At 36.2% G+C, this 26,302-nt stretch overlaps 3 protein-coding genes across 3 annotated transcripts; 1 reads left to right on the top strand and 2 right to left on the bottom strand.

Moving 5' to 3' along the window:
• Nucleotides 1-1,012: 1,012 nt before the first annotated feature.
• On the top strand, nt 1,013-13,704 carry ssh (Protein phosphatase Slingshot). Its single transcript, XM_076113503.1, is given in 9 exon segments — nt 1,013-1,324; nt 1,759-1,820; nt 7,305-7,470; nt 7,868-8,031; nt 8,363-8,428; nt 8,666-8,860; nt 9,396-9,665; nt 11,381-13,409; nt 13,411-13,704. Coding segments are annotated over 9 exon segments (3,042 nt in total). The 5' UTR covers nt 1,013-1,270; the 3' UTR covers nt 13,447-13,704.
• A 63-nt stretch (nt 13,705-13,767) lies between these two features.
• LOC142972684 (uncharacterized) lies at nt 13,768-16,765 on the bottom strand. The gene is made up of 6 exons (XM_076113974.1): nt 16,379-16,765; nt 15,898-16,121; nt 15,602-15,791; nt 14,490-14,691; nt 14,209-14,406; nt 13,768-14,111 (listed from the first exon to the last, which is right to left on the bottom strand). The coding sequence occupies exons 1-6, from the start codon at nt 16,591-16,593 to the stop codon at nt 13,938-13,940; spliced, it is 1,203 nt and encodes a 400-aa protein (XP_075970089.1). The 5' UTR covers nt 16,594-16,765; the 3' UTR covers nt 13,768-13,937.
• A 690-nt stretch (nt 16,766-17,455) lies between these two features.
• LOC142972407 (TAR DNA-binding protein 43-like) lies at nt 17,456-25,345 on the bottom strand. Its single transcript, XM_076113501.1, has one exon. The coding sequence runs from the start codon at nt 25,113-25,115 to the stop codon at nt 23,880-23,882; it is 1,236 nt and encodes a 411-aa protein (XP_075969616.1). The 5' UTR covers nt 25,116-25,345; the 3' UTR covers nt 17,456-23,879.
• Between the last annotated feature and the right edge of the window lie 957 nt (nt 25,346-26,302).

Raw genomic sequence — 26,302 nt, 5'->3', positions numbered from 1 at the left:
ACTTTACGATATTTCCTTAAAAAAATGGTCATTTTCTATTCACCCAGCGATAGGGGTAAATCGAAACGACCAAAGGGGTGAATGGAAAAACTGTTAGGGCTGCCAAAGACGACTTATCCAACATACTGAAAAGGGAGGTTGTGTGTTTAAAAATTTAAATAACCGTTGATAATTACTTTAACTCAAAAAATATAGCAAGATAACCTAACTAACTTTCATACTATATGCAGTAGTTTGCCGTTATAACTTTGATACAATGATAATTGTGAAGTTCAGAAGATTAATGACTATTAATTTTTCATTGTTTATGTTAATTTTGTTTACAGTTTTTGACAACCCTATTTATTAATCTCTATTGACCCCTCACTCGTTTCTATTCGCCCCTTACGCGTTTCTATTGAACCCTGCTATGTTTCCATTCACCCCATACTGTAGTTCTATTCACCCTTCAAACGATTCTATTCACCCCGTTTATACAAAAAAAATACTATTTCCATGATTTAAACATATTTTTTAGATTTAAAAACGTTTTTTCCATTAACAATATTGTATCTTTATAAATTAATATACACCTAAAGAGATAAACACTTCAAACAACTCATTAGAAAAGAAATCCCACTTTAAATCCAAAGTTTTGAGGGTCGATATTAAGGCATTCAAGGACGGTAGACTCTGAAGCAATTTTTTGGGTATAAATATCAATTTAAACATTTAAACAATTATAACACCGCAGAGAAGTAATATCGACGTGTAATCATTTAAAATTTGAACAAAATTCTTCAACGAGAAGTACTCAAATATTAGCCTTGAAAACTTTCCTGATTTTTTTTCTATTCACCCCGCGAATTCTATTCACCCCGTTTTACGGTACTTTAATTTAAACAACACATTTTAATTTATTACGAATATTCAAGAATAACGTTTTATTTGGCGCTTAAGTTACCCAACTATCAAAACACTTTTTAAATTGTACAATTACTTTTATTTTATCTGTGATTCATATAGTTAAACACTCACTCACTCATCCATCATCTTTTCTTTGATTATGAACAGAATTTAGTAAAATAAAAAATGGGCGAAGTTGTGATAGATTGTTCTTCTTGCAATCAGTCATGAGTGTTTGTGAGATATCTAGTGATATTTACTACTAAGTTTAACTTCACATATTGAATAAATAAGAATCAGTGTAATGATAAGTCAATAGGTATTCCTCTTTATGTTTGTGATTGTATTACATACCTTGATAATGATTCTTTAACGCTAATGTGGTATGGCACTTGTTACAATTCGACGTTCTCCGAGTGTGCAAACACCTAGGAAAACGGTATGTATAAAGTTTTAATAAGGGACATAGGGTAAATTTGTATGTTATGATGTTGTGTCAGACTGATTTGGCATGAGGTATCTAGGCACTAAAGAGTGTTTACTGGTATAATGAAATGTCAATTTTAAATTATGATACACATATAATAAAGCCTTATATTTATACAATTAATATAGAAGATAATTTGAAACCTATTGTTGATGATATCTAGAGTCATTGATATGGGGTATCATATGACTGGTTGTTAAGTACCAGACAAAGTTGGTTGTGTTATTGTTTCATCTACATGCAGTTGTCGAACTAAAATATTCATATCGACCTGTTGCCTATCAATAGTAGTACCAAATAATCTATAAATAAATTTTTGGTTACATCTGCAAAGACTACACCTATGTAGAATGAAGGGTATATGATTTGAATTGTTTTGGTTTCAGGATGAGACCGAAAAATCAAGTGATAATACTGAAGACGATGTTGGGAACCGTGTCAGCAAGAGGTAGGTAATATTACATTTACACACTTTTTTGCTTATAAACAAACTAAAGGTTGGTTAGTAAATATGATTCATTCATGAACTACTGTATTAATATACTTTAGGCAATATAAACACAATATTAGGTAAATTACTCTACCTTGAAACAAAGTAATTTACTTATCATTGAAATAGGATAGTATGGAAGTTTAACTTTGCTATGTACCTTGAATAAAAATGAGTGCTAGAGTTCTTTGTTTGGTATTTATAGAGTTTCTTACATAAAAATGTCTTCTAATAAAAAAGAAATGACTCCTACTTAATAAAGAATTGTAGTTTTGTATTTTATTTTTTAAATTGAAATTATTGGCTAACATTTTTGTTCATGGTCATTTAAAAATTCAACTGAAAATAAAAAAATACAGTTATTGAAATACCACAGCATGAGCTAAACTTTTTATCAGTAGGAGTGGGCCTATATAAATCAATAGATAATGCTTTTAATGACATGGTAATTAACCAAATGGTCATATTTACGCTTTGCATCCATTGTCTTATTTGATAACTAAATCAGGATGAGGTTTATGTTATTGTTATAAGGAAAAAACTGCCATATTAGCTATTTAGTTATTATAAATTCATTTATTTTAAAGCTCTAATGGCACAATTTTCCTGTTTTTTTAAATCTTATATTTAATTTCTTTGACTGACCCTTTATTTTGAAACATAATTTGATAATGTACTTAGTATTGTAATAGTCTGTTATGCTATTGTATTAATTAATTCCTTACACAAATTCAAATGAATAAAAATAAATCTACTGGATTCTTCTTGCAATTTCATCTACCATAACAATAAAAGGAATTCATTCAAAATCTAATTTAAAAATTATGAAAGCTCTTTGTCTGGCTAAGGAATTGATTAAAAAAAGAATTCAAATATATTCTTTAATAAATAATATCTTAGAATTTATGGAAATATCTAAATTTAGAAATATCTAAAAATGGGATATCTTAGTCACATTGATAGATGACATTAGAAGAAGAATTTTAACAAAATATTGCTGGACTTGATTTATCATTCATATCATTAGTTTAAAATACTGATGGATGGCATGAATTAGCTGAAATGCAGATTTTTGATAATGCATTTCATTTTTTATTAAGTAAAAAAATACAGTTCTATACTCTCTATAACATCAGCTATCTACTAGGCAGTCCTGTGTAAATCGATTCAGCTTTTTCTGATATTTTTTGTCACAATTGTATAAAAAAATATTGCATATTATATTACTCACTTTATGTACTGCACTCTTATTGCAAATAATATTAGTATGGATTAAACTTGTTTTAACATTAGACAATTTAATTTTTCCAAATTATTAAGAAAGTAACTTGGTTTATCTGTCAAATTTACTGTTATTCTTATAATAGACGAAAATAAAAAAATAGATACCTTTTTAATTAAAATAACAAATTTTCTGTAATAGGTTTGGTTCATTATGAGGAAGGGGCTTCGATTTGTAAATTTTGCCTTGCCTTTACATAATTAAATATCAAGGACAGAAATCTGAAAGCAGATCTCAGTGTTTCTGTTTGACCTTAAATAATAGTAGGTTCATGTTGGCACTCAGATAGGCTAGTTGACTACATAATATTAATGTTTTAAGTAAGTATTCATTTTACATTGTGGTTTGTTTTAGTTTTGAAACTAGGTATACTGGTTGTAGTACTGAGGTAATGGTTTATTTTGGTGACGTCCTTCCTTGATATATTTGTATATTTTAGTATTCTACGACGTCTATTAAACACCAAGTACCAACGTCGGCGCGTGTACTTTTAAAGCACCGTGTGTTCCTTTCCCGAACGCCTCGTGTTCCTGTTCTGCGTCGTGTTTCTATATTTAAGCGGTAGTTTGTGCTCGGTTCAGAAGGAAGCTATGAGTGTTGTGACGTCGTTCGTCGAGTGGGCTCGTTGTTGCGTCGCGCTCGAATTTTATTGTCGTACGGGATGTGTCGGGTGGTGTTTCGTGTGTCGAGATTCAGATCACGGTGGACTGATATACGCAGACACTGTTTATCTACATCATGTTCTGTGAAAAAATCATTCGAACTGCAGTGCTCGTACCGGTGCTATATTTAGTGTCATAACTATTGTGTTCCATTCATTATTAGCTAACACGTTATTTGGATTAAGAAATGGTTGCATTCAGGTAAATAATCTAAGTTTGTTCATTTCGATATACAAAAAAACTATTATACTTAATTAAATTTTATAACTGCAACCATTCGTGTAGATATATTATTTTGTGTTGCAAATGATTTACTTACGGTGGATTAACGGATTGATGAAAAAAGTGAGTACCACGATATTTATCTGATTTGATATCATGACTTATTCATGAATCATTTGTTTTTATTTATACTAGGTAATTTGGCATTGTTTATTAATAATCTCACTCACTAAAGAACGAAGCTATGCAACTCTCCTATTAACTTTTACCCCTATTAGACGTAATCACCAATGTAAACATCGGCTAACCAAACTTTGAATCGCGGTTTAAGTTGACAAGGCACGCGTTAACGCGTAGTTAAATAAATATGACACTTTTCCAGAGACTATTAAATGTATAATTTAATTGTATAATATAACAAGTCCTGGTTTCCTCCGACATTTTCCTTTTAAGCCCGAAGCTGGCGATAATACAGTAATTCCTTAATTAATCGTTGTGTTGTAAACATAACGTCACCACTATATTTGTAATTTTATGTACAGTCAGCGTCATAAATGTGTATACACTGTCACAGGTTCAATCGCACTTATTTGTATGAAAATATTAATTTATTTTTTTCTGATAGTCAACAATAATTAGAGAGTGATTGTAAAATATCTTTTAAGTCAATAAGCAGATGTAGTTTTACTATTTTTATTGATAAAGGTGTTTTAACAATCTGACAGTGTACACATATTTTTGACGCTGACAGTACCTACTTCGTTTAATTAAAGACCGAATTCAAGGAATATCTAATTGAATCTTTTGGACGTCGTCTAGCATAAGATTTAAGGGATTTCTCGACAAATGCGATGCGAATCTATTTAATACGTAAATATACGTAAGTATAGCGTTTTTGTTATTGTTATATTCTTACTAAACAAGCAAACGCGTTAATTATTAGTAATTTTTATAGGAACGGCTTTAATTTTATAAGATATACTTCCACCGGTCTAGGCTTTGCCTTTATGTAATCATTCATCCAGAAATCTATTTCAATCTAGCGTTACATTGTACCAGTGGATATAGAAAATGAATAGTTGACTGCGTATTTTAGGATATAATTGTAAAAGCCTAAAGTTCAGTATATTTACTGGTATCCAAGATTAGCTAATTAGTTGGTAAAAGTCCGAAGTATTGTAAGACCATTGAAGCTTATTTTTCGACATTAACTAAGTCTCTGGGGTAAATTCTAAAATTCACCGAATGTAATACACTAAAAATACAAAACAGGGGTTGGTAAATCTTAGGAATTATTTACTAACATACACATTACTTCTAGCCTTTCGCATCTGTCTTTTCCCGAAAAAAATATAAAAGTGAGTGATCGGTTTTTTACGCGGTCTTCAATAGTAGATAGAGTGAATCATGGGGAAAAACTACAGCAGAATTTATCAACCGGGTCCACTGGTAATTTACACTAGATTGCGAGTATATTGTGATAATCTGTGCTTGAATTTTTAACGGACGTGTGCGGTTTTGCACATTCGTATTGTATTATTACGATTGAGAAGACCGCATTAAACCATTTATAGGTCTAACTTGAAATCCGATTCATGTTGATAGTCAATCTTAATTCTGCAATGTATTATGAAGAGGTAAAGCATTGGGGTTTTGAGATATGTGGTGTGGGGGAATACCACGATCGTGGCGTTTAATTTTCCCGGGATATAAAACAAGATTTGACTTATATGGGCTGTAATAATGAATAAGTGAGCATGCTTCAAGGGTGCTGGCGACTCAAGATTATCAGCTCATTGCCGTCCATTAGTAACCACATTTGTCACGATCATTCTCTTACCGGCTTCTGTAACTGGCCAGGGTAAAGAAGAAGCCTCGTTAAAGAACTAGCAGAACTTAGAACTAGCAGTGGCATTCTGTCTTTTAAGTTTGCATCGACAGGGTTTAATCTTAGCCTGCGGAAACATGGAATTTTACCAGTGGAAAGATTGACGTCGACTACTACAAGCTAGTAAAGATACAGCGTTAAACTAAAAATCTGGATAGACCAGCCCTAAGCCTATAAGTCAAATTTCATCATTGTGAACAGTGTGTTAGATAACATTACTACTCTTCTGCAAATCTGATGGAACCCGTCGCGTTCCTTCGTTCTATGCCATGTGGTATTCTAACAAAAGCTACAGTGTGGTGTACTCCGAATTGGGTAAGGTTGGCGGAGCGCGATGGGCGGCCGTTTCGTTCACGTTTGTGCCTACGTATGGGCGGGTAACGCAGTGTTTTGGCAACGATCCGGCGTCGCTATTTTTAACGAACCTTGAGAGAAACCGCCCTTGCCGCTTTGATGCAAGTTTATTTAGTTGTTAGCTTACTATCATCGTGAATCTATTCTTCACTCTATTATTAGCATTACTTCACCCTCTCATATATAGCAATATACATAACACGCACGTTTCCCGTAGCGCTATTTTCGGATGACCTCATCGTGCATTTTACGCTTGGTATTAATGCTTGCCTTTTTTGAAAGGTACTCGACCCGTATGAAGGTAAATGTCATAGCATGGAAATTATATTTATATTATTTAAAATCTAAGGGTTAATAAGATTATTCATGCGATGCATAAATTAAATTAACGTACTGTTAAAAGCGAACAGTAATACATGTGTGTTGCGGTCGAAACAGAAACAATTATAACTTGATATGGATGAGTAATGACGCATAGATAATACAATACAAATGAAGGCGTAGAGGCAAGCCCGCGAGCCAGCCAGCGCGTCGATCCCCGCGACGGCGCGCCACCGGAGCTGCCGGCCTGCGCCTGCGCCAGTGAAAGGGAGGTTAAATGCGCCGCCCGCAAGACGAATTGCAACAACTTTACTAAAAATGGCGTCATTCATACATTTCACGGTTGCATTATGTTTTAAAAGTAATTATAGCCAAGGTACGCCGTTTTATTACCTGATAAAATAAATGTTTATCATAATCGGAAACAATGCTAGATATGTAAATTAATTACTTACGACTTCCATTAGGTAAAGTAAGAAAATAGTTAAAAAAACTAAGTGTAACAACGATTTTTTTTATTTCATTCTTACTTAGCTCAAGGTTAAATGGCGTATTTACTGAACACGAGTATATTGTAAGCAAAGATTGGACACTTTGATTTTGTATAGGTATGAAGGCAAATTTGGATAAAATTAGGTAGTACTTAGGTGTATATTTTTGGTAAACTATAATAGACTGCTATAATTGTACAACATGTTGATTGATTGTTACAGTCTCAATGAGTGCTACTTCGCAAACAAGGGCGCAGCAGTGGTGCTGGGCGGTGCAGAGCGCGGATGTCAGTGGCGGTCGCCGGCGCGCGTGCTCCCCCAGCCTGACATACAACATCACCTGCAGTCCATGTTCTACTTGCTGCGCCCCGAGGAAACGCTCAAAATGGTACCTGAACCCTACATTAACCTAAAATAACCAATAGCTCCAAACCCTCGAGACAATTAAAGCAACTAAGCTACATATTCAATAATATAAGTTCTTGAAGGTATGCAAAGTCCCCAACCCGCAATAATTGGCCAGCGTGGTGGACTCAAGGTCTGTCTTACCCCTCTCTCATTACGGGGTGAGACCCTTGCCCAGCAGTGGGGCATTAATGGGTTAAAAAAAGCTAGATATTGATTAAAAAGCTACTTAATAACTATTTTTTAAACGATTCAAGTTCTATTGCGAGAAAGAGATAGCGCTACACAGAACCTTTGACATCAGAATCTGGTCCTCTCACCTACGAGATCGCCGAAACAAATGGGTGGTAAATCCTCATAATTTGTGTGTTGTCCACTAGGCGGTGAAACTGGAGAGTGCTCACGCAGGTCGCACCAGATACCTGGTAGTGGTGTGTCGCAGTAATGAAGCGGCGTTGCTCGGTATCGACTGTAACGAGCACACCACCGTCGGTCTCGTCCTGCGTGTTCTTGCCGATACTTCTATCAAATTGGACGGCGATGGGTATGTTGTGGAACATTTACTAACAATATCTACTTTGTATCTTTGTAAGAACCAAGAACATTCATGAAAATTTAAAGAATAATACAGCATAACAGCATACGCTCGGAAATATAAAAGTTATACTACAGGTAAATTGTATCTGGTAGAAAAATATAAATGACTCGGTAGACTGTTTATTGCATCTATACGGTAAATTCGCATATTTAATAGGAACCATAACCTGTCTACCATCCAATTAGGAATATTGGTTATATTGACACCAAACCGTTTTCCTTACTGAACACTTTTCAACGCGCAGAACAATAACTAATTAGATATTCATTGTCCACAGAGGATTCAGTGTATGTGTGTGCAATCAACAGCACATATTCAAGCCGGTGTCTGTACAGGCCATGTGGTGAGTTCGAGCTACAGTTACATTTCAATAATGCACGCTAATTCATAGCACCTACATAAGTTTATGAGGGCACGAGATTTAACGCTAATTGATTGCTCATAAACAACGGGCCATTATTGTGATAATCTTGCGTTTTCTGATGTTCAATTATTATAAGACTATTAAGTATTTAAATATGAAGTTATTATTACTGTAGATTAATGTTAGAGTGTTTCAGGCATGTAACGATGGTTTCAGGTCGGCACTGCAAACTCTCCACCGCGCGAGTGCACAAGCCCGCGAGCTGAACCACTTCGCCGGTGGCACGTCGCACTCGTGGTGTTCCTACTATGAGAGCCACGTGGACTCTGACCGCTCTTGTCTCAACGAGTGGCACGCCATGGATTGCATCGAGTCCCGCCGCCCGCCCTCCCCGGACTCTTTAAGACTCAAGTGAGTTGAAACAATCACTTGACACTATCGAGACTTAGCAATTCGGCCACCGAGACTCCCGTGGCCCAGTAGTTGAGGTGCTCTCCACACTACCACTGTACAAGAATGGTCCTAGCTTCAATTCCCACGAATGACATGTTTGCCGTATCTGTCAGTTCGATACCAGATTTATTTTTAGCAGGAGATGTCGTTACAAAATATGTTCGACTATACATAATATGATGTTCGTAAATTGCAACTCAATATTACAATCAAGCGTTCGAGCGCCTAGACCTAGTTTCTTGGCCTAGATAAGGATCGGACGTCGGTCGACCAATGCGTTAATTAAAGTTGCTAGCATGCCAATATGTAAACCACTTAATAACTACCATTGTTGAGAATCCTCGGAGTTTCCTTTTCCTCGTTTATTTTAAAAGTAGCACACGAATTAATTACTATTTCTAAACAAAAAATACTTAACCCGCTGTATCTGTGCTAGTTGATTTATTTAAAAAAACGAATAAAAGTTGTTTATAATACTTTTTTGTTTTTAAAGGCCTCGGGAGAGAGATGAAACCGAGCGTGTAATTCGTTGCACGTTAAAGGAAATTATGATGAGCGTTGATTTGGACGAAGTGACTAGTAAAGCGATACGAGGCCGACTCGAGGAAGAGCTAGACATGGATCTCGCTGAGTACAAGTCGTTCATCGACCACGAGATGCTCACTATATTGGGTCAGATGGATGCACCGACGGAGATTTTCGACCACGTTTACCTCGGCTCTGAATGGAATGCGAGCAATCTTGAAGAATTACAACGCAATGGGTATGTTTTATATTTTTTGTCATACTTATACGTGCGAGGTTTTTGGCGGTAATGTATACAGAAAAAAAAAAGACTAAAGGGTATGACAATTTGACAATATTTATTTCGTGAAATCTAGTCAAAAATGAGAATTTAAAGTTGCATAATGCAATCTTTTACTTAGACTATGCAAATGTTTGTGTTTTATACACGTATATAGATGTCGTATTTATATAGCAATTTAGATGGCAAATAAAACTAAATTGCCACCCACATTGTTGTGGACTGTACTATAATTTATTTTCATATTCCATTTGCAGTTAATACACTCCGTAGCAAACAATGGCAAACACCAGGCCGGCAGGCGGCAATGCCGCCGGCGCTGGCGGTGTCGATATGTATAGTTTTATTGTATCTGTCATAATTTAACATTCTTTTCCTTTATATAAATACTAGCTGACCCGCGCAACTTCGCTTGCGTCCTATAAGGGAGAATGGGTGAAATTTTTCCCCGTTTTTGTAACATTAATTACTGGTACTCTGCTCCTTTTGGTCGTAGCGTGATGATATATTATAGCCTATGTCCTTTCTCGGGTATCAAAATATCTCCATACCAAATTTCATGCAAATTGGTTCGGTAGTTAAGGCGTGATTGAGTAGCAGACAGACAGACAGAGTTACTTTTGCATTTATAATATTAGTATGGAGTATGGAGGATTTATGTACTTCCAGTCAACACGGTTTTATAATAATTTTATATAAACAAAGCCATTCAACGTTTTGATTTTGTAATAACAAACCCTTGCTGATTAATAAGGGTTGTGAAATCCCATGGAAGGGTTGAAATACGGGGTTTTTTAGAAATGTTTTTTAATCAATTTATTTAGCGGGTTTTTTGTTGTTTTGCTTTTTTTTGAAAGTGATAAAACACAATGTTTGTACCTAGTAATATTATCAAAATTCAAATTCAAAATTATTTATTGCAACAAACATGGTTCAGAGTTCTTATTTATAATACAGTTTCACATATTTGGCCGTTATAGGGACGCTGCCCCCGCCGCCGCGGCCGGCCCGTACCGTGCCGCAATACTAATATCGTGATATCTCCTAAACTATATGTCTAAATAACACACTGTAAACTGCAAAAATAATCTAAATTAAATGCTCGTGATGATGAACTTACTTATTTTGATAAGGATATATGTATTATTGGTTATATCACCAGTTAAACATCACCCAACGAATTGAATGTTTTTAAATACAGAAAAGTAGTTTTTGTGACTTAAATAAAAAAGCTGGATATATGTCATCACGGACTTTTTTGTAGAACTAATAAAGACCAATGTTTTTGCTATACATTGTTCTTACTTGTATCCAACGGTATAAGCGGCGCACGCACAAATGCAATCTTCAATTAGATTTTTTTTCTGACTTCTTGGACATAAATCGCTATAACTCAGCTAATATAGTTTCAATGTATTTCAATTATATATAAAAACCTGTCGGAGAAAATACTCTTTCTATTAGTGAAAACCGCATCAAAATCCGTTGCGTAGTTTTAAAGTTTTATGCATACGAAGGGACTACAGACAAAATGGGCGACTTTGTTTTATACTATGTAGTGAAGAACGAATTCATGCGTGACTCATAAAAATCTTCGTTTGTAGTTCAACCAGAATGCATGGTTACATGGACTATATTTTATGGTTATCCTAAAGTATGTTATCTTGTTTCAGGGTGAGGCACATACTGAATGTCACAAGAGAGATTGACAACTTTTTTCCTGGCATGTTCGACTATCTTAATATTAGAGTTTATGACGACGAGAAGACTGACCTATTAAAGCATTGGGACAATACATTCAAATACATAAATAAGGCCAGAAACGAAGGCTCCAAAGTTCTGGTTCATTGCAAGATGGGTATCAGTAGATCTGCCTCAGTAGTGATCGCTTACGCCATGAAAGCATTTAACTGGAATTTTGAAAAGGCACTCAAACATGTTAAAGCAAAACGGAGTTGTATTAAACCCAATACTAACTTTTTAAATCAACTCGAGACATACCAAGGTATACTCGATGCAATGAAAAATAAAGAAAAATTACAACGGTCTAAGTCTGAAACAAATCTGAAGTCTCCAAAAAATATATCCAAAACTGAAAATAAGGTAATGGACCCGATGCCATTGATGTTAGCTTTGACCGGCTCGTATTCGGGCAGACCGCGCTCGTGGTCGCCCGACACCAAAGTCGCCTCCGAGTTGTTACCTCCGCCCGCGCCCACTTCCGTGTCTTTAGAGAACATAGCGTTTGAGACTCGCCATATGTTAATGCCATGCGCGAATGGCAGTTACAGCGTCTCACCCAATCAAATCATAAGATTGAAAGAAGAGGGTGCTCCATCCGTGAAGCATATAGTAAACGAAATAGAGAACGCTGCGTCGAGTGATCGGAAAGACTCTAGTAAAAGATACCAGAGGTTATTATTTGGAAATCAAAACGAGTCGCAAAATAATAAAGTCTCGGATGCATCGGCCGTATCCGTTATTCAAACAACGGAAGTGTCTAGCAAGCCCCCTCAAGCTTCTCCATCTAAAAATGTAAGTCACAAATGCTCTCAATCCAATTGCGAAGTTGAAAAAATCCACACCTGGGACCCGGGGGAGGTGCCGTGGCCGAGGGGCGACGAGAATCGGACCGTTAGCAATAGTGATAATATAGTGAAAAGTGACAGTGGAATAATAGACGTAAAAACGAATAAAGTGACAACTAGTGACATTATCGCTAATTCCGTGGAACGTTCGAACGTAGAGTGCGACGAGAGGAGAGCGGTCGACGACGATGCGCCTCCGCCGAGCCGCCAGAGCTCGTGGAGCTCGTTCGACAGCGCCGTGGTGCTCGACCTGTCGCGGCACTCGTCCTGGGGCTCGTACGACACGCGCGCCGCCAAGCCGCAGCCCGCGCCGCGCGACGAGCCCGCCAAGCGCGCCAAGGAGCGAGCCGAGCAGGCGGCCGCGCGCCGGGACGAGCCCGAGCGGCCCGCCGAGCCCAAGGCCGCCTCCGACCTCGGCATCATCACCGAGCACCACGAGACGCGCTCGGGCGCGCGCCGGGCCGACAACGAGCGGAAGTTTAACGAAACGTGTGCCATACTGACGGAGCTCGCCCACGCCGCCGCGCGCATGGAGCGGGCGCGGGACCGCGGCGCCTCCACGTGGAGCGGCCGCATGTCCGCCTCCGCGCCCGCCGACACCTGGCTGCGAGCCGCCGGGGGCCTGCGCCGCCGCCGCGCCACCTGCGCCAGCCACGGCGACCTGCCTCGCGCCGCGCCCGCCCCCGCCTCCGCGGCCGCCGGGCTCGTCAGCAACCTCAAAAAAGAGTTCGAGGCCCGCTCCGAGACCGACGCGTCGCGCCGCGCCGAGTCTCGATGCCGCTCGGCGACCGTGGAGGGTCGCGAGCGGCCGCCGGTGTCGCCGCCCGCCGGCGAAGACCTGTCCGTCAAGGTGCTGGTGGACCGGTACGACCGGCCGAGCCGGGCGCGCTGCGAGTCGAGCTGCGAGGCGCGGCGCAGCCGGGCGCCGCACGAGTCGCTGTCCAAGAAGAGCAGGCTGACGCCGGAGGGCGAGGCGCGCGCGCGCAACTCGTTCTGCGGCGCGGTGCGCGGGAGCGGCGAGCGCCCGCCGCCGGCGCCCACGGTGGTGTCGCTGGCGCCGCTCGACTACGCGAGCGACGTGCTGGTATCAACTGTGATGTCGAAAGCTCAAACTAAAAAACAATTGCAACATGGGAAGACCCATCCGTTGACGAGGCTCAACTTGAATCGGTCGAATAACAGATGTTCAAATCCTGTATATAATACTATGTAGAAGTATTTATGTTTTTTATTTATTATGAATTCTTGCCAAACTCGATATTTTATCTTTCTAGAGTTTTATATACTATATTTACAAAATGAAATCACAGTGTATTTGTCTATCACTTAAAATTGTATAAACGGCTGTTTGTGAGTAGAGAAATGTTAAAAGGGAGAATAAATTCAATACAACTGATGTACAACTTTTACGTCAGCGTTTCTTATAAAGAGTCCCCACCCAAAGCTAACAAAACAAATAACTTGCGTCATGGAAAAACTTTTATTGCTTTACTATCTAGTAATTAAGATGGTATTTATTATGTAGTCTTCTTTTAAGTATAAATCTAACTCGTCAAAAATTATTCAGACTGTCTAGGACTGTCAGTATAGTTATAGTAGTTATTCTCTGCCAGTCTCATCATTAACGTGCATCTTGAATAGTTCATCCAAAATCTACTGTCTGTAACCTTTTTCCAGTTACAAAAGAAACACGGGGAACTTGACCGATCTCGCTTAGTTTTTTATATGATTCTGTTCCTTTTCTTGGTTTTCTTCTTGTTGTACCGAAGTCAAAAGCGTACACATCGCCAGGGTTATTTCGAATACAACATTCTGTCTGAAAATGACGACAAAATTCGGACATCAATCATGCGTTATTCGAATAACATACGAACTATAACTACTTAAAACAACAAAAAGTTATTGAAGCTTACTATGTTCATATTTATGTCCACCACTCGTAATATGTTGGCGTCTGAGCCACCGCACACGATCAAGTTAGTTTGAGGCACCAATTTTCCACAGTACAATTTTGAAGCATAATTATCTGGTACGATAGTCTTGATTAATTTGCAAGATCCGTAGTCCCATAGTTGAATACAATCCTTCTCTTGCCAGGAACATGTAAGTATCTATAATAAATAGGAAAAAAAAATTAACGTCTGACGACTTACATACTTATTCATTTTTTTATGGTAACCTATCGCATACAAACCTCTCTGCCGGGTTTATCGAAATCCAGCCCTTCACCGCACATATGGACACCGGTAAAGTACCTGGTAGCAAACGGCTGCCTGTCATCCCAACATAGCACTGTGTCGTCCCATCCTCCAGATATCAATTCATGGTGTGACTTCGGGTTAAATGCGCATGCGAATATCCGGGAAGTATGGCCGTTGATTACGTTTTTCTGTTGACTGTGGTACAATACAAATATTAGACTACCAATACCTATAGCGTTGTATACAACCTTGAATCGATTGCTATGTATATATTATCTACACTTGCGGTTTAAGCCACTATTTTACTACATATATTATGATTATGAAATTCCCCGCCGTTCAAAATTACTGCTGAAAAGATATCATCAGGAGAGACAGAATGATTGTTTTGGAATGTTTTGGTCTACATCATTAATTCATGAAAGTTTTTTTTTTGTAACGATAACGACGATATTGAATAGCGCGAGTTCGAGCAGAATAATGTCTACAGAATCCGGTAGTAAGATAGTAAATACGAGTAGGTAAGTCTAACAGCTATCTTTCTGATAACTTTTAAGCGGTTGGGGGGAAGATCTTTTTATTTACATAATTAACATAGAAAATAATGGGTGGGTATTCGAAATATCAGTGTATGTAATCAGGTTAAAAACACTCTTTGTTTTCCTACACAAATCTGTTGACTGTCACGTAATAGGTAGGTACATGTGTTGCAGCGCCGTACCCGCATTTTTTATTTTACCCGCAGGTAACAATAGTAGAAAGCCTAAATTCCACTGATACACGCTTTTATGTCCGCAACCCAGCAATAAATTTTAAGACTCTACAATGCTTTCCCGTATTTGCTCTTGACAGAACATCAATAAAGATAAAGATGGATCTAGAGTAGGTAGGAGGTCCTTGCTAGGTACTGCGCAGAGGCTAGTGTTCGTAAATGTACCTAATTAGTACCAAGAACATACATTCATATGAACTTAATCGAGCGGTACAATAAAATAGTGATGGTCACTGGTATTATCTTTTTGGTTCCCAAAATCTAACTCAGTGCAGCAGCAGTCTATATTATTATGTTCGTGTCAGTTAAAAGTTTAAAAATGTGGTCAGATACCTAGAATAAAATGCTCGTTCCTGTGTCTGAGCTTCTTCATCGTACATGCACAGCTTAGCATCATCTCCATAGGTAACAAACTTACTAAAGCGTGGATGATAGCTTAATCCCAACGTTTGTCGTTTTTCTCTAATCGTGTACAAACATTGGTCATATTTGTATTTCCAGCACTTTATGCAACCGTTTACATCTATAAATTAAATAATAATTATTAAAACGAACGTACTTAGCTAATTTAGATTACAAGTTGAATAAAAGATAAGCAATTTGGAGGCAGATAGGTAATTGATACTAACAAGATGATAACAGCATATTTGTAATTGGGTGTGCTTTGCTGACAGGTCGATGTTTAATAGCCGTTACAGGGCCAGGATAAGCACGAGTCTCGTCGTCAACCAGAGTGTTAGAACAGGTACCGGTGTGACAACAGAACACTCTTATACTTCCATCACTAAAACCAGCCGCTATACTGTTTACATCTTCTGTGTATTTGCAACACATAATATCTTTGTTCGTGTCTCTAGAAAACAAATGTGACATAAGTGCAACTCATCTAAATTGTTTTATACCTACTGAAAACAAAAAAGAATAACCACTGTCAATAATAGGCGTTTTACCGAATATCGCGCCAATTTACGATTTGCTGGATTGAGATAGCAAGTCCCCGTTGAATAAGAGATTCAAACTAGGTAACGCTAACTCAGGTTCAGACACGGTCGGTGAACCGTAGCAAAGTGCCGATATCATTCGCTATTATCTACGTGCAGTTTTACTTACATAATAGATAATACATTGACATCCCCCTGATATACTTGATTCTGTTGTGCCGTATGTGATCGTTTTTCAGTTTGGGGTGTACTGGTGTGTACAGTTATTATCTCTTTCTCGACGTGTGGTCTGACGTAAGTGTTGGTAACGGCGAAACTCTTACGCGCTGTTTTTATACTTGTAGGGGCCATGGGGCCTGCTGCAGTCTTCCTTTGTGGATCCATTGATCAAAGTAATCAGTAGCATTACACATATAACAATTTGGAAGAAATTTTAATAACGTTGATTATTGCCGTAGTAACATTTTATGTCAAGCTCAATCAAATACCTGTCATGGACCTATGCGAATCGGTCAAATCCCAAACAAATTGGCATAAACAGATCTTATGACTGTAGTGTATGACTTTAGATCTGTCTAATCCAAAAAGGTATGACAAACTCTGGGATCTAAACCAGCTTAGACCTTTTTTTAATTATCTTTAAAAATAGTTATCTTGATAGAGAATAGATATTGACTTTTGTAACCGAAAGTGGCTAATAATGCCGTAGATTGCGGGAAAGTCCCTCGTTTCTATTATACAGGGTGACCAGAATCATGAATTTCTACTTTTTCGTAAGTAATTATGTAGCGGCACAAAGGGAGGATCCTCCGACCAGGCGAGGTGATCGTGCCTGGTGGGCCTAGGCTGCCCGACTGTTGTAGTCGGGAACTTGTATATATAGTCAGTTGCAGTGCAAACTTCGATAGCGCGATCTAGGACTTGTGACGTCAGTCACACTGCGCGTGGTGGTTGGTTGCGCGCTGGTCCCAGTAGATGTCGCTGTATGTAGCGAGCCGCTACAATTATATTTTTAATTTTAATAGGTATACAAGTCGATAAGAATTAAACATAACTTTCGTCTTTTATGTTACTTGCTATTTATGGGTATGTATGTACCTATAAGTTGTACAAAAACTAAGACAGTAAGATAAGTGCCCACAATTAGGCATTCTGAGTTGATAGGCAAAGGTGAAATTTAAAAAATAACAGTCAATACAACATGTTGTTTGAAGTAAAACGTTTAATGTAAATAAAACAAAATTGCAACGCTAAATAAATTTTATTTCATGTCAATAGGTTTTCACACTCAAATTATAATGTACAGCTTATACTTAATAACATCGAATCTGTCTAGCATTAGTACTTTTAATATCACGGAGCAGCAAATAACAAGGATGTGCATATTCATCAATTACAAGTGCTTAAAATTGTGGTCTTTTACCAAATTACTTAGACATCTATGTTGTAAATAGTTATATCCATCTTTAGTCACTTTCAACGTCATGGCTGAAGGCATATTACCTCTTTACATCAAATTGTTACAAGTATCACGTCACTGTAGGATGACTAAACAAAGCACGAGTAATAAAAAGGCTTTAAAGACATGGAGTATTATAGTAGGTAGGTACACAATGATTGAATTCGTTTCAAAATTGAAAAACAACGGTATCTATTCTTTTCCTTAAGTATTACCTGCATAGAATTATATTATTTATCAACAATACAACATTTCATATATTAAAACTGATATTTCTCTTGATCGTCATACTTCAGTGACGTAAAACTTTTACAGATTCAGGTTCTATCTTCGTAAGACACATACAAACAAACCACGTCGTCACACAACGTACTACGAATCATCCCCTACTTACACTGTCGTCCACATCAGAACACTCATATAATAAATAGACATTTACTCTACAAGAATTTCACTGTGCAAACAATTTGTTATTATTCTCTTAACGTACACATATGAGTCTAGCAAGAGCCATGACGTGAAGCACCTCAAAAATCCAGCAGTTACATAATCCATCTCATTCTTGATAAAAGTTGACTCTAGCGATTTATAGGTAGGTATATAGATAATTATAATTATTTGACAATCAGTTCAACATTTTATTTATTGATAGGTACAAAATAAGGAAAATCAGAATACCAAAAAACAATATCTTGCATACCGTTCAAGTACAGGAAAATTTGCGGGTCTTGTTCAAACATGACATACCTAATTATTACTTGAGTTACTTATAAAAATATTTAGTACGTGAACCTTCGGATTTGAGGAGTTAATTATTATCTTGCAAAAATATACTTTGTTATGATGGCCAAATTGTCATCACTACCAGTTAAAAAATGTAAGTTACTTTCTCATTTTTATTGTTATTAATAATTGTTAATTTTTTATTATTTTTTATTTATGTTGTTGGTGTTACAGAAGCTATTAGCTTGTCAGTTATTGAATGCATGTAACATTTTGTACAGTAGCATGGCACATGCACTTAATCCTAGTACGTGGAGATATTTTGACTCTTGCCTACACCCTTGTTTCTGTTACTTATTGTCTAACGCACTTAATATGTTTCATTTTAGATAGTATTTCCCGACTAAACTAAAATTGTAGGATTTAAGTACCTATTTGTATTGCACAGAACCACTCCAATACACGGACGACTGTTTTAATGGAAGACCAACAAGAAATTAAATCTTATGTATGTACCTACCTATCAATTACGAGGAGAAAGTGGCAAAATATGGTATAAGATAAAGATAAAAAAAGCTTCATTGCCAAAAGTAATTCCTGATTACATTCGTGTTGATGGAAAGTATGCACCCAACAATAGTTCGCGATCATCACTTAAATTTTTTGTTGACTTTAACCAGTAAAGAAAACTAAAGCAACCGCTTTAAAATCGCATCAGCGTGTTTTAAGTTATTTTTTAAATTTAATTTATTTGAAACTTCAGTACAATATAGTAGCTGTAAGTTGAAATGGTATATTGCCAGGCAGCTCTAAGCAAGTACATACTTAAGAGTGTTACGGTAACAACATGAGCTAAGACTCCTTCAGACCAATGGTAATTATTTGATTTACTGTGTAGGTATACGAAATCTCCATATTATTTGAAAGGCTATGAGTCAGTGTTCATATAATCATTTTTGGTAAAAAAATACACTATGCATACTTTATATCAACGTACGAGAGATGTGCCGAATTTGAGTTAACCCGACTACGAAATCTTTGAGTAAAACAGAAAATTTTGTGATGAGCAATAAACAAATTCATCAGGTCGGACAGTATGAGTACCTAAGCTGCCACTGACAGCTTTTGCGAGCTGTAAGTAATTTAATCACAGTATTGACTAATTTACCGATCTCATAAAATAATATTGACCGAATACTATTCAAATGTGCCACTGCTTTTTTACATTTATTATGGTGACAATTATTAAGATCCTTCCATAAGACTCCACAGGAAACCTTTCAAATAATATTTTACCTATCTACATACAAAACAAATACTTTAACCAACCATTTCCCATCATTTAAATGATTGTAGAGATAATATACTATTATAATTTAGGACGTCGTCAGGGTGTTCATTTACAACTTTTCAATTTTACCAACAGTAGGCAGTGAAATGATGCGCATGATTTGAACATTTTTATCGTCTATATTTAATTAATTGACATGTAGAAAAAATCCGAGCAATGCTTAATACATACAGTGCCCTGAGTGCCAGTTTTAACATACAACTTTACTACCACTTTTGAGTGAAAATGTCACATTGGGTAGAATTGGGACAACATTGAACTCCATAGGAGCGTTTAGGAAAGTGAAAACTTCCGTGCAATTATGACATTCTTACATCAAAAGCGATAGTTCAGGATCGTATCCCATATGATAGGTATAGCTAAAACTCACACACACAGTACAGCACAGTTGAGCTAAGCAATCATAAATCTGCTAACTCATATTCTACATTATTATTATTTGTATTTTTAAATTGCACTAGACCATAGAATTTGTTATATAAATATAAGTATGCGTATTCAAGGAAGAATTACATTTATATTGCACTTTTTTACGACAGAAATGGTAAAGACGAAGAAAGGCGTAAGTATAAAATATTTTATAGGTATCTTTACTCTCAATCAAGATTCAGGTTAGTCTTCATATACGTTTGATCATGTAAATAACAAGTAAATTGCTTTTTAGACAACATTATGCAACCAAGCATTTAAATAAGATTATGTAAATAATCGCGCCACATACCGATACAAATTGACTTATTGATTTAAGTAAGTATGTCACATTTTCAAAATTCCTCATTAAGTATGTAATATTGTTATTATAGACTTAATCACACATTAACAATGCTTACTCTATACCGACAATCGACATGCATATAAATTAAAAGCAAACAACAAAATGGCCAAACTAAATAAGTTAATAAACAAAATAAAGCGAAAACATACACAAGAAAACAATACCAATCCTATATTTAACTACCTATCGATATTCCTTTTAGAATATGTACCTACTACAATAGTGTACAAAAAGATATTACAATTTTACGTCCAGCTGACTTAGCCCAGTGTTTACATTATTTTCAGAGTTGAGTAAAGGTGATTAGGGTCTACTTAAAACCGACCATTCTCAGTCGCTTGGTCTAATATGGTTCATCATGTTCATGCCTAATATACGAAGGGCATCGCGATTATTAACATTGCGTACTACCGAATCGTTATTTACGAGCGTGTGACAATTAAATTCGGAAAATTAGTTCTCTTAAGGTACGCTAGAGGCGCTGATCAGTTTGTCATACAAAATTTGTCGATAGTTGAGTCTCACTCTGTTGTTAAAATACTTTCCACAATCTTGATCTTTCTTTTAATGATAGTTATTAATTCGGAGTGTATTTCTTATTAATTACCGATTACCGGGAAAAATTGTAATATCTTTCTTTAAACACAAATTTTATAATTCTGCTCTATCAAAATGTATAAAAATCAAATGAAATTTATAAATCCAATGAAGTATAATAATATTACTATACTTACGTACAGTACACTGTTTTCAAAACTACAGTAGTATAATGTAATGCATGTGGAATTAAATAGTCCGCTTTTCGTAATGAATACAATTACGTTCTTTTTGTACTTTATAGTTTGGGTAACGTTAGCTACAACATTAGCTATTTTCTGTTTACACAATTAGTAAGACTGTACACTGCGCTGTAGAGTTGTGATCACATTTTTTTAAAATTATTATATAGTTTGTTTCCCAATCAGTAACCTGACTCTAATAATTTGTTAAGCCGGGTCTAGATACGTGAAAAGCAGTTTTTATTTATTTGGACGGCACACGAATCAATGCCAATTATGACCAGGAATGCGACTGATCGTCGCTTCACATTATTAACGTCTAGTGGCTCAACCGTCCTTAACGCCACCGTGAATACTGAATGCCTTGATTTATCAATGAAGGGCTGTTGGTGACCGCAAGACAGCTTAAAGATTAGCGTGGGTACCAACGTCGACACTCAAAATCACACTTTACACGTCTCTGAACCCGGTCTTACGTAAACACGGAATTCTTTGTGAATCAATGATAAGGATTATGTCATTAATTAGTTCATTCTATAGAGATATTTACTTGCAGCATTATTTCAATTATTAAGATATACACAGTCTTGCAATTTGTACAACCATCCTTCCAAATTTTCTAAATGTTATATACAGTGGCTATTGAATCTGTGTTCTACAGCTATGTCTATGTATACCCATTCAGTAAACAATCCCACATTGCTTAGTAACAAAAATATTCTAACTATTTATTTCGTCAAAAATAGACATCTGTCTACAATTTTCATACCCACATCCACCTGAGGAAACATACACAATAAATTTATAATAATCAACATTATTTGATAAACAATGATAACAATCAATAGATTTCTATTTTTTACTATACAATGTATGAACTTTCAACAGTCTGTTGTTAAATCATAACATTACCTATTAATGTACAAAAGCACAGTACACTTATATCTCTATTACATTTATATGTATAGCACTGAAGTTGCATAGGATCCCAACACACTGATGTATTTCATTTCAGATATTCACCAAACAGAATTATTCATTCTGTATCTCAAGTCTAGACAGATTTATTAAAATGTATGTGAATATGGTTCTTTTAATGTTAATATTTTGTAACATGGTAAATATTTAAACAGTGATGATTCAATATTAAAAACATCATCTCCAACAAACCAATTTGCAAAAAGCTAAAAAAATTGCTGTTTTCTAATTATTTAGAATATTTTTTGAATACCTATAATTGCAAGGTTTATGAAATTATTTTAACTAAACAATACCTTGTTTTCTTGACATTGGTAACTCGAATTTTAAAGGTTTCCTTCTAGGTCCTTTAAGGAAATTAATTCCTTTTCATTAAATGAAACTAAATAATAATAAGTATTTAATTATAAAATATGTTACACTCAAAACTGGTCCACAGAGGACATCCACATTGTATGTGACAATAAATGGCTGCATGAAGCACATTAAAAAGATTTTTATATTTTAAAAATGTATAAAACCTGAAGACCTTAGCCAGGGCTACTGAAGATGGACTTCACAGCTGACTATCAAGTAAAGCCTATAGCTTAATTTACTGCATACAGAATGCCTCTGAGAATAAAAGAATTTTGAGTGTAACATACATACAGACTAAAAGTGCCACAGCATGTAAATGGTTTATGAACTTAAATTTTAAAATAGAATAATATATAAATATATAAATAAAGTTATAAATATATAGGGTAGTAAATTCAGACTATGAAAGACAGATTGTTTTAACTTGTGAAAAATATTCCAGGAAATAATTATATTTTTAAACAAGGATATAGGTAGCACATCTTGAAACTCTAGGCATGAAATGCTTTTTCCTGAAGGTGATTGGTTTAAGTATAGAATTATTGCATGAAGATATTTATAGAAGTCTGATTTTTGCATAACTAGATTTTTGGCTGTAATATGGGATATGATTTGGTATTATACACATGAACCAGAGTTAAGTTATAACTACAATAAATTTTGTTGATTCTTATCAGTACTTATTGAATCAAAACAAGTTAGAAATATAAGTTCAATTTGTTATAGAATTATGTATCTTAAGGACTTGGTGTGTTTCATAGTCTGAATTTAGCTTAACATAAGAAATTAAATGATAATTGAAAAACTAATTACAATGAAACAGCCATTGTTAACAAATACCACCATTTTCAGGACATGCTTTAAGATTTTAAGCTTATTTTTGCACCAATATTATGTTCATTAGTATGTTATATAACATAAAAATAAATTGACTGTCAAAAAATAGCACAACAACAGTTATTTCATTGTTTGTCAATAAAAAAATACATAATTTATCTAGTTTTGAAACTTATTTATATCTGAACTAGTATACTGCAATCTACTTCATTCATAATAGCATAAGTTTGAAGAAAATCAACAATAACACAAGCAATTCCATAATAAATAAATAACAAACTATGTATATGTAAACCACTCTCTTTACCAATGGAACAACCCTTTTGTATTTATAGATAAAAACAAATGATAATTATCTAATTGTTGCTACAATCACAGAAATTATTGTGAGCTTGTCAATCAGATACAGGATCAAACAGAGTGGCCTTGGGACTGGTGCCGCTGTCCCCACTGACTAGAGGGTCCCTGCGCAGAGTTACCTTGTTGCATCCAAGAGAGGAAGTTGGGAGGAGCAGGCGGCGCAGACGAAGCTGGACCAGCAAATGCGCCTTGATCTGAGCCACCGGACGGTATGTTGTTGATGAGGCCCCAGCCCGCTGCCTGGTTTAGTGCAGCTGCTACTAGGGCCTGATTTACAGGCAGTCCACCCATGCCCAGTGGCATACTACCACCTTGAGCTTGCCCACCCCCACCAGCAACTGCAGTTTGGCCGTGTTGACCTGATATACTTAATGCTTGCATGTTCACCATATCAATGTTGCGGCTGCTCCAAGAGTTATTATTAGAAGCATTGTGAGGATGAACCTCGTCATAATTCCGTCCTGGGAGATTGCGTTGATTAGATCCACTCTTGTTTTGTTTCGGAGAGGCATTTGAAACATTTACAGACACTCCTTTAATTATATGATCTTGGCCACATAGGCTTTGTGCAACTTCAGGATCCAAAAAGGTAATGAAGCTAAAAGCTCTAAATGGTTTAGGTATAAACACATCAGTTACTTCTCCAAATTGCGAGAAGTACTCCCTCAAATCATTTGCTGTCAATTCTTCTGTACAGCGACCAACAAAAACTTTACAAGGCATTGAGGCAACTGAACCTTCTTTAGAGTTAGGTATCCGAACATCACACCATCTTCCATCAATCATATGCCGTTGAGCAAGTACTCTCATCTGAGAAGCATAAGAAGCAAATCTTATGAAAGCGAAACCTTTCGACATTCCAGTTTTAGGGTCTCTTTTCAGTTGTGCCATTAGTACTTCCCCATATTTCTCAAAATATTCGCGTACAGTTTGCTCTGTGGCCTTCCATGGTAAGCCCAACACTATTAAATCGGAGCACAGATTGTCATTTCGCTTACTTTTAGTCGCGATTGATTCAGAATTTTCGCCTGATTTACGTTTGGTTTCCTTTGGAAAGCTACAAATGTACAAATGATTACCCCATCCTTCTGGTGGAGGGTACAATCTGCCATCTCTTAATCTGATTCCTCTGATGTTTTTTGTGTCGGGGTGGCGATATTTCAGGCCACAACAGCCAGGAAATTGCGCCGATACCGTAGTCAACATCAAAGTTCCATCTTCTTCGATTGGTAATTCTATGGGTTCTTCATTTTCATCTTCAGCCACGGGCAAGTACTCGAAGGACATTATTTCTTAATCATGAACAATATTAATAAAAATTGATAAAAATAAACACAGATTTTACACTTATCACTATACAAATGTACAATATTTAAGTCATATAAATAAATAAAATTAATTAACGTCACCTACGGGTTATGAACCCATTGCAATTTGCAGGTTGAAAACATAGTTCGATAAAAGAATTTTGATCTATTACGGAGGTGGAATCAAAGGGAAATTGTAGAGTTACAAGTGTCAAATATTAGTGATCATGCTATAGTAATAGACAACTTTCTAAAATTGACGTTTTACATCACTTTAGTGCTACCTACGTTAAAAATTATATTTCTATGATCTCAATTAACCGAGATTCTGTAAAGTAAAATTAATTATTTTTTAAGTACCTACCTAGGTGTAGGTACCGTAAAACGGGGTGAATAGAAACAATTTTCAACTTTGTCCTAAAAATTTGTTGCGAATAACTTGTTATTTTTATTGTCGGGTTATTCTATATCATGTCCGGCGCCATTAAGAAAGAGCTAAAACCATATTTGTCGAAAAATATGCATAATTTTACGATATTTCCTTAAAAAAATGGTCAATTTCTATTCACCCAGCGATAGGGGTAAATCGAAACGACCAAAGGGGTGAATGGAAAAACTGTTAGGGCTGCCAAAGACGACTTATCCAACATGCTGAAAAGGGAGGTTGTGTGTTTAAAAATTGAAATAACCGTTGATAATTACACAAGCTGACCCGCGCAACTTCGCTTGCGTCACATAAGAGAGAATGGGTCAAAATTGACCCCGTTTTTGTAACATTTTACACCCGTACTCTGCTCCTATCGGTAGTAGCGTGATGATATATAGCCTATAACCTTCCTCGATAAATGGACTATCTAACACTGAAAGAATTTTTCAAATCGGACCAGTAGTTCCTGAGATAGCGCGTTCAAACAAACAAACAAACAAACAAACTCTTCAGCTTTATAATATTAGTATAGATAGTATAGATTAGTATAGATTCGTATAGATTAACTCAAAAAATAAAACAAGATAACCTAACTAACTTTCATACTATATGCAGTAGTTTGCCGTTATGACTTTGATACAATGATAATTGTGAATTTCAGAACATTAATAACTATTAATTTTTCATTGTTTATGTTAATTTTGTTTACAGTTTTTGACAACCCTATTTATTAATCTCTA

This window comes from Anticarsia gemmatalis, chromosome 4, assembly GCF_050436995.1.
Source record: "Anticarsia gemmatalis isolate Benzon Research Colony breed Stoneville strain chromosome 4, ilAntGemm2 primary, whole genome shotgun sequence".
In the NCBI taxonomy this organism is placed as follows: domain Eukaryota; kingdom Metazoa; phylum Arthropoda; class Insecta; order Lepidoptera; family Erebidae; genus Anticarsia; species Anticarsia gemmatalis.
This window is presented reverse-complemented; position numbering and strand designations above follow the sequence as displayed.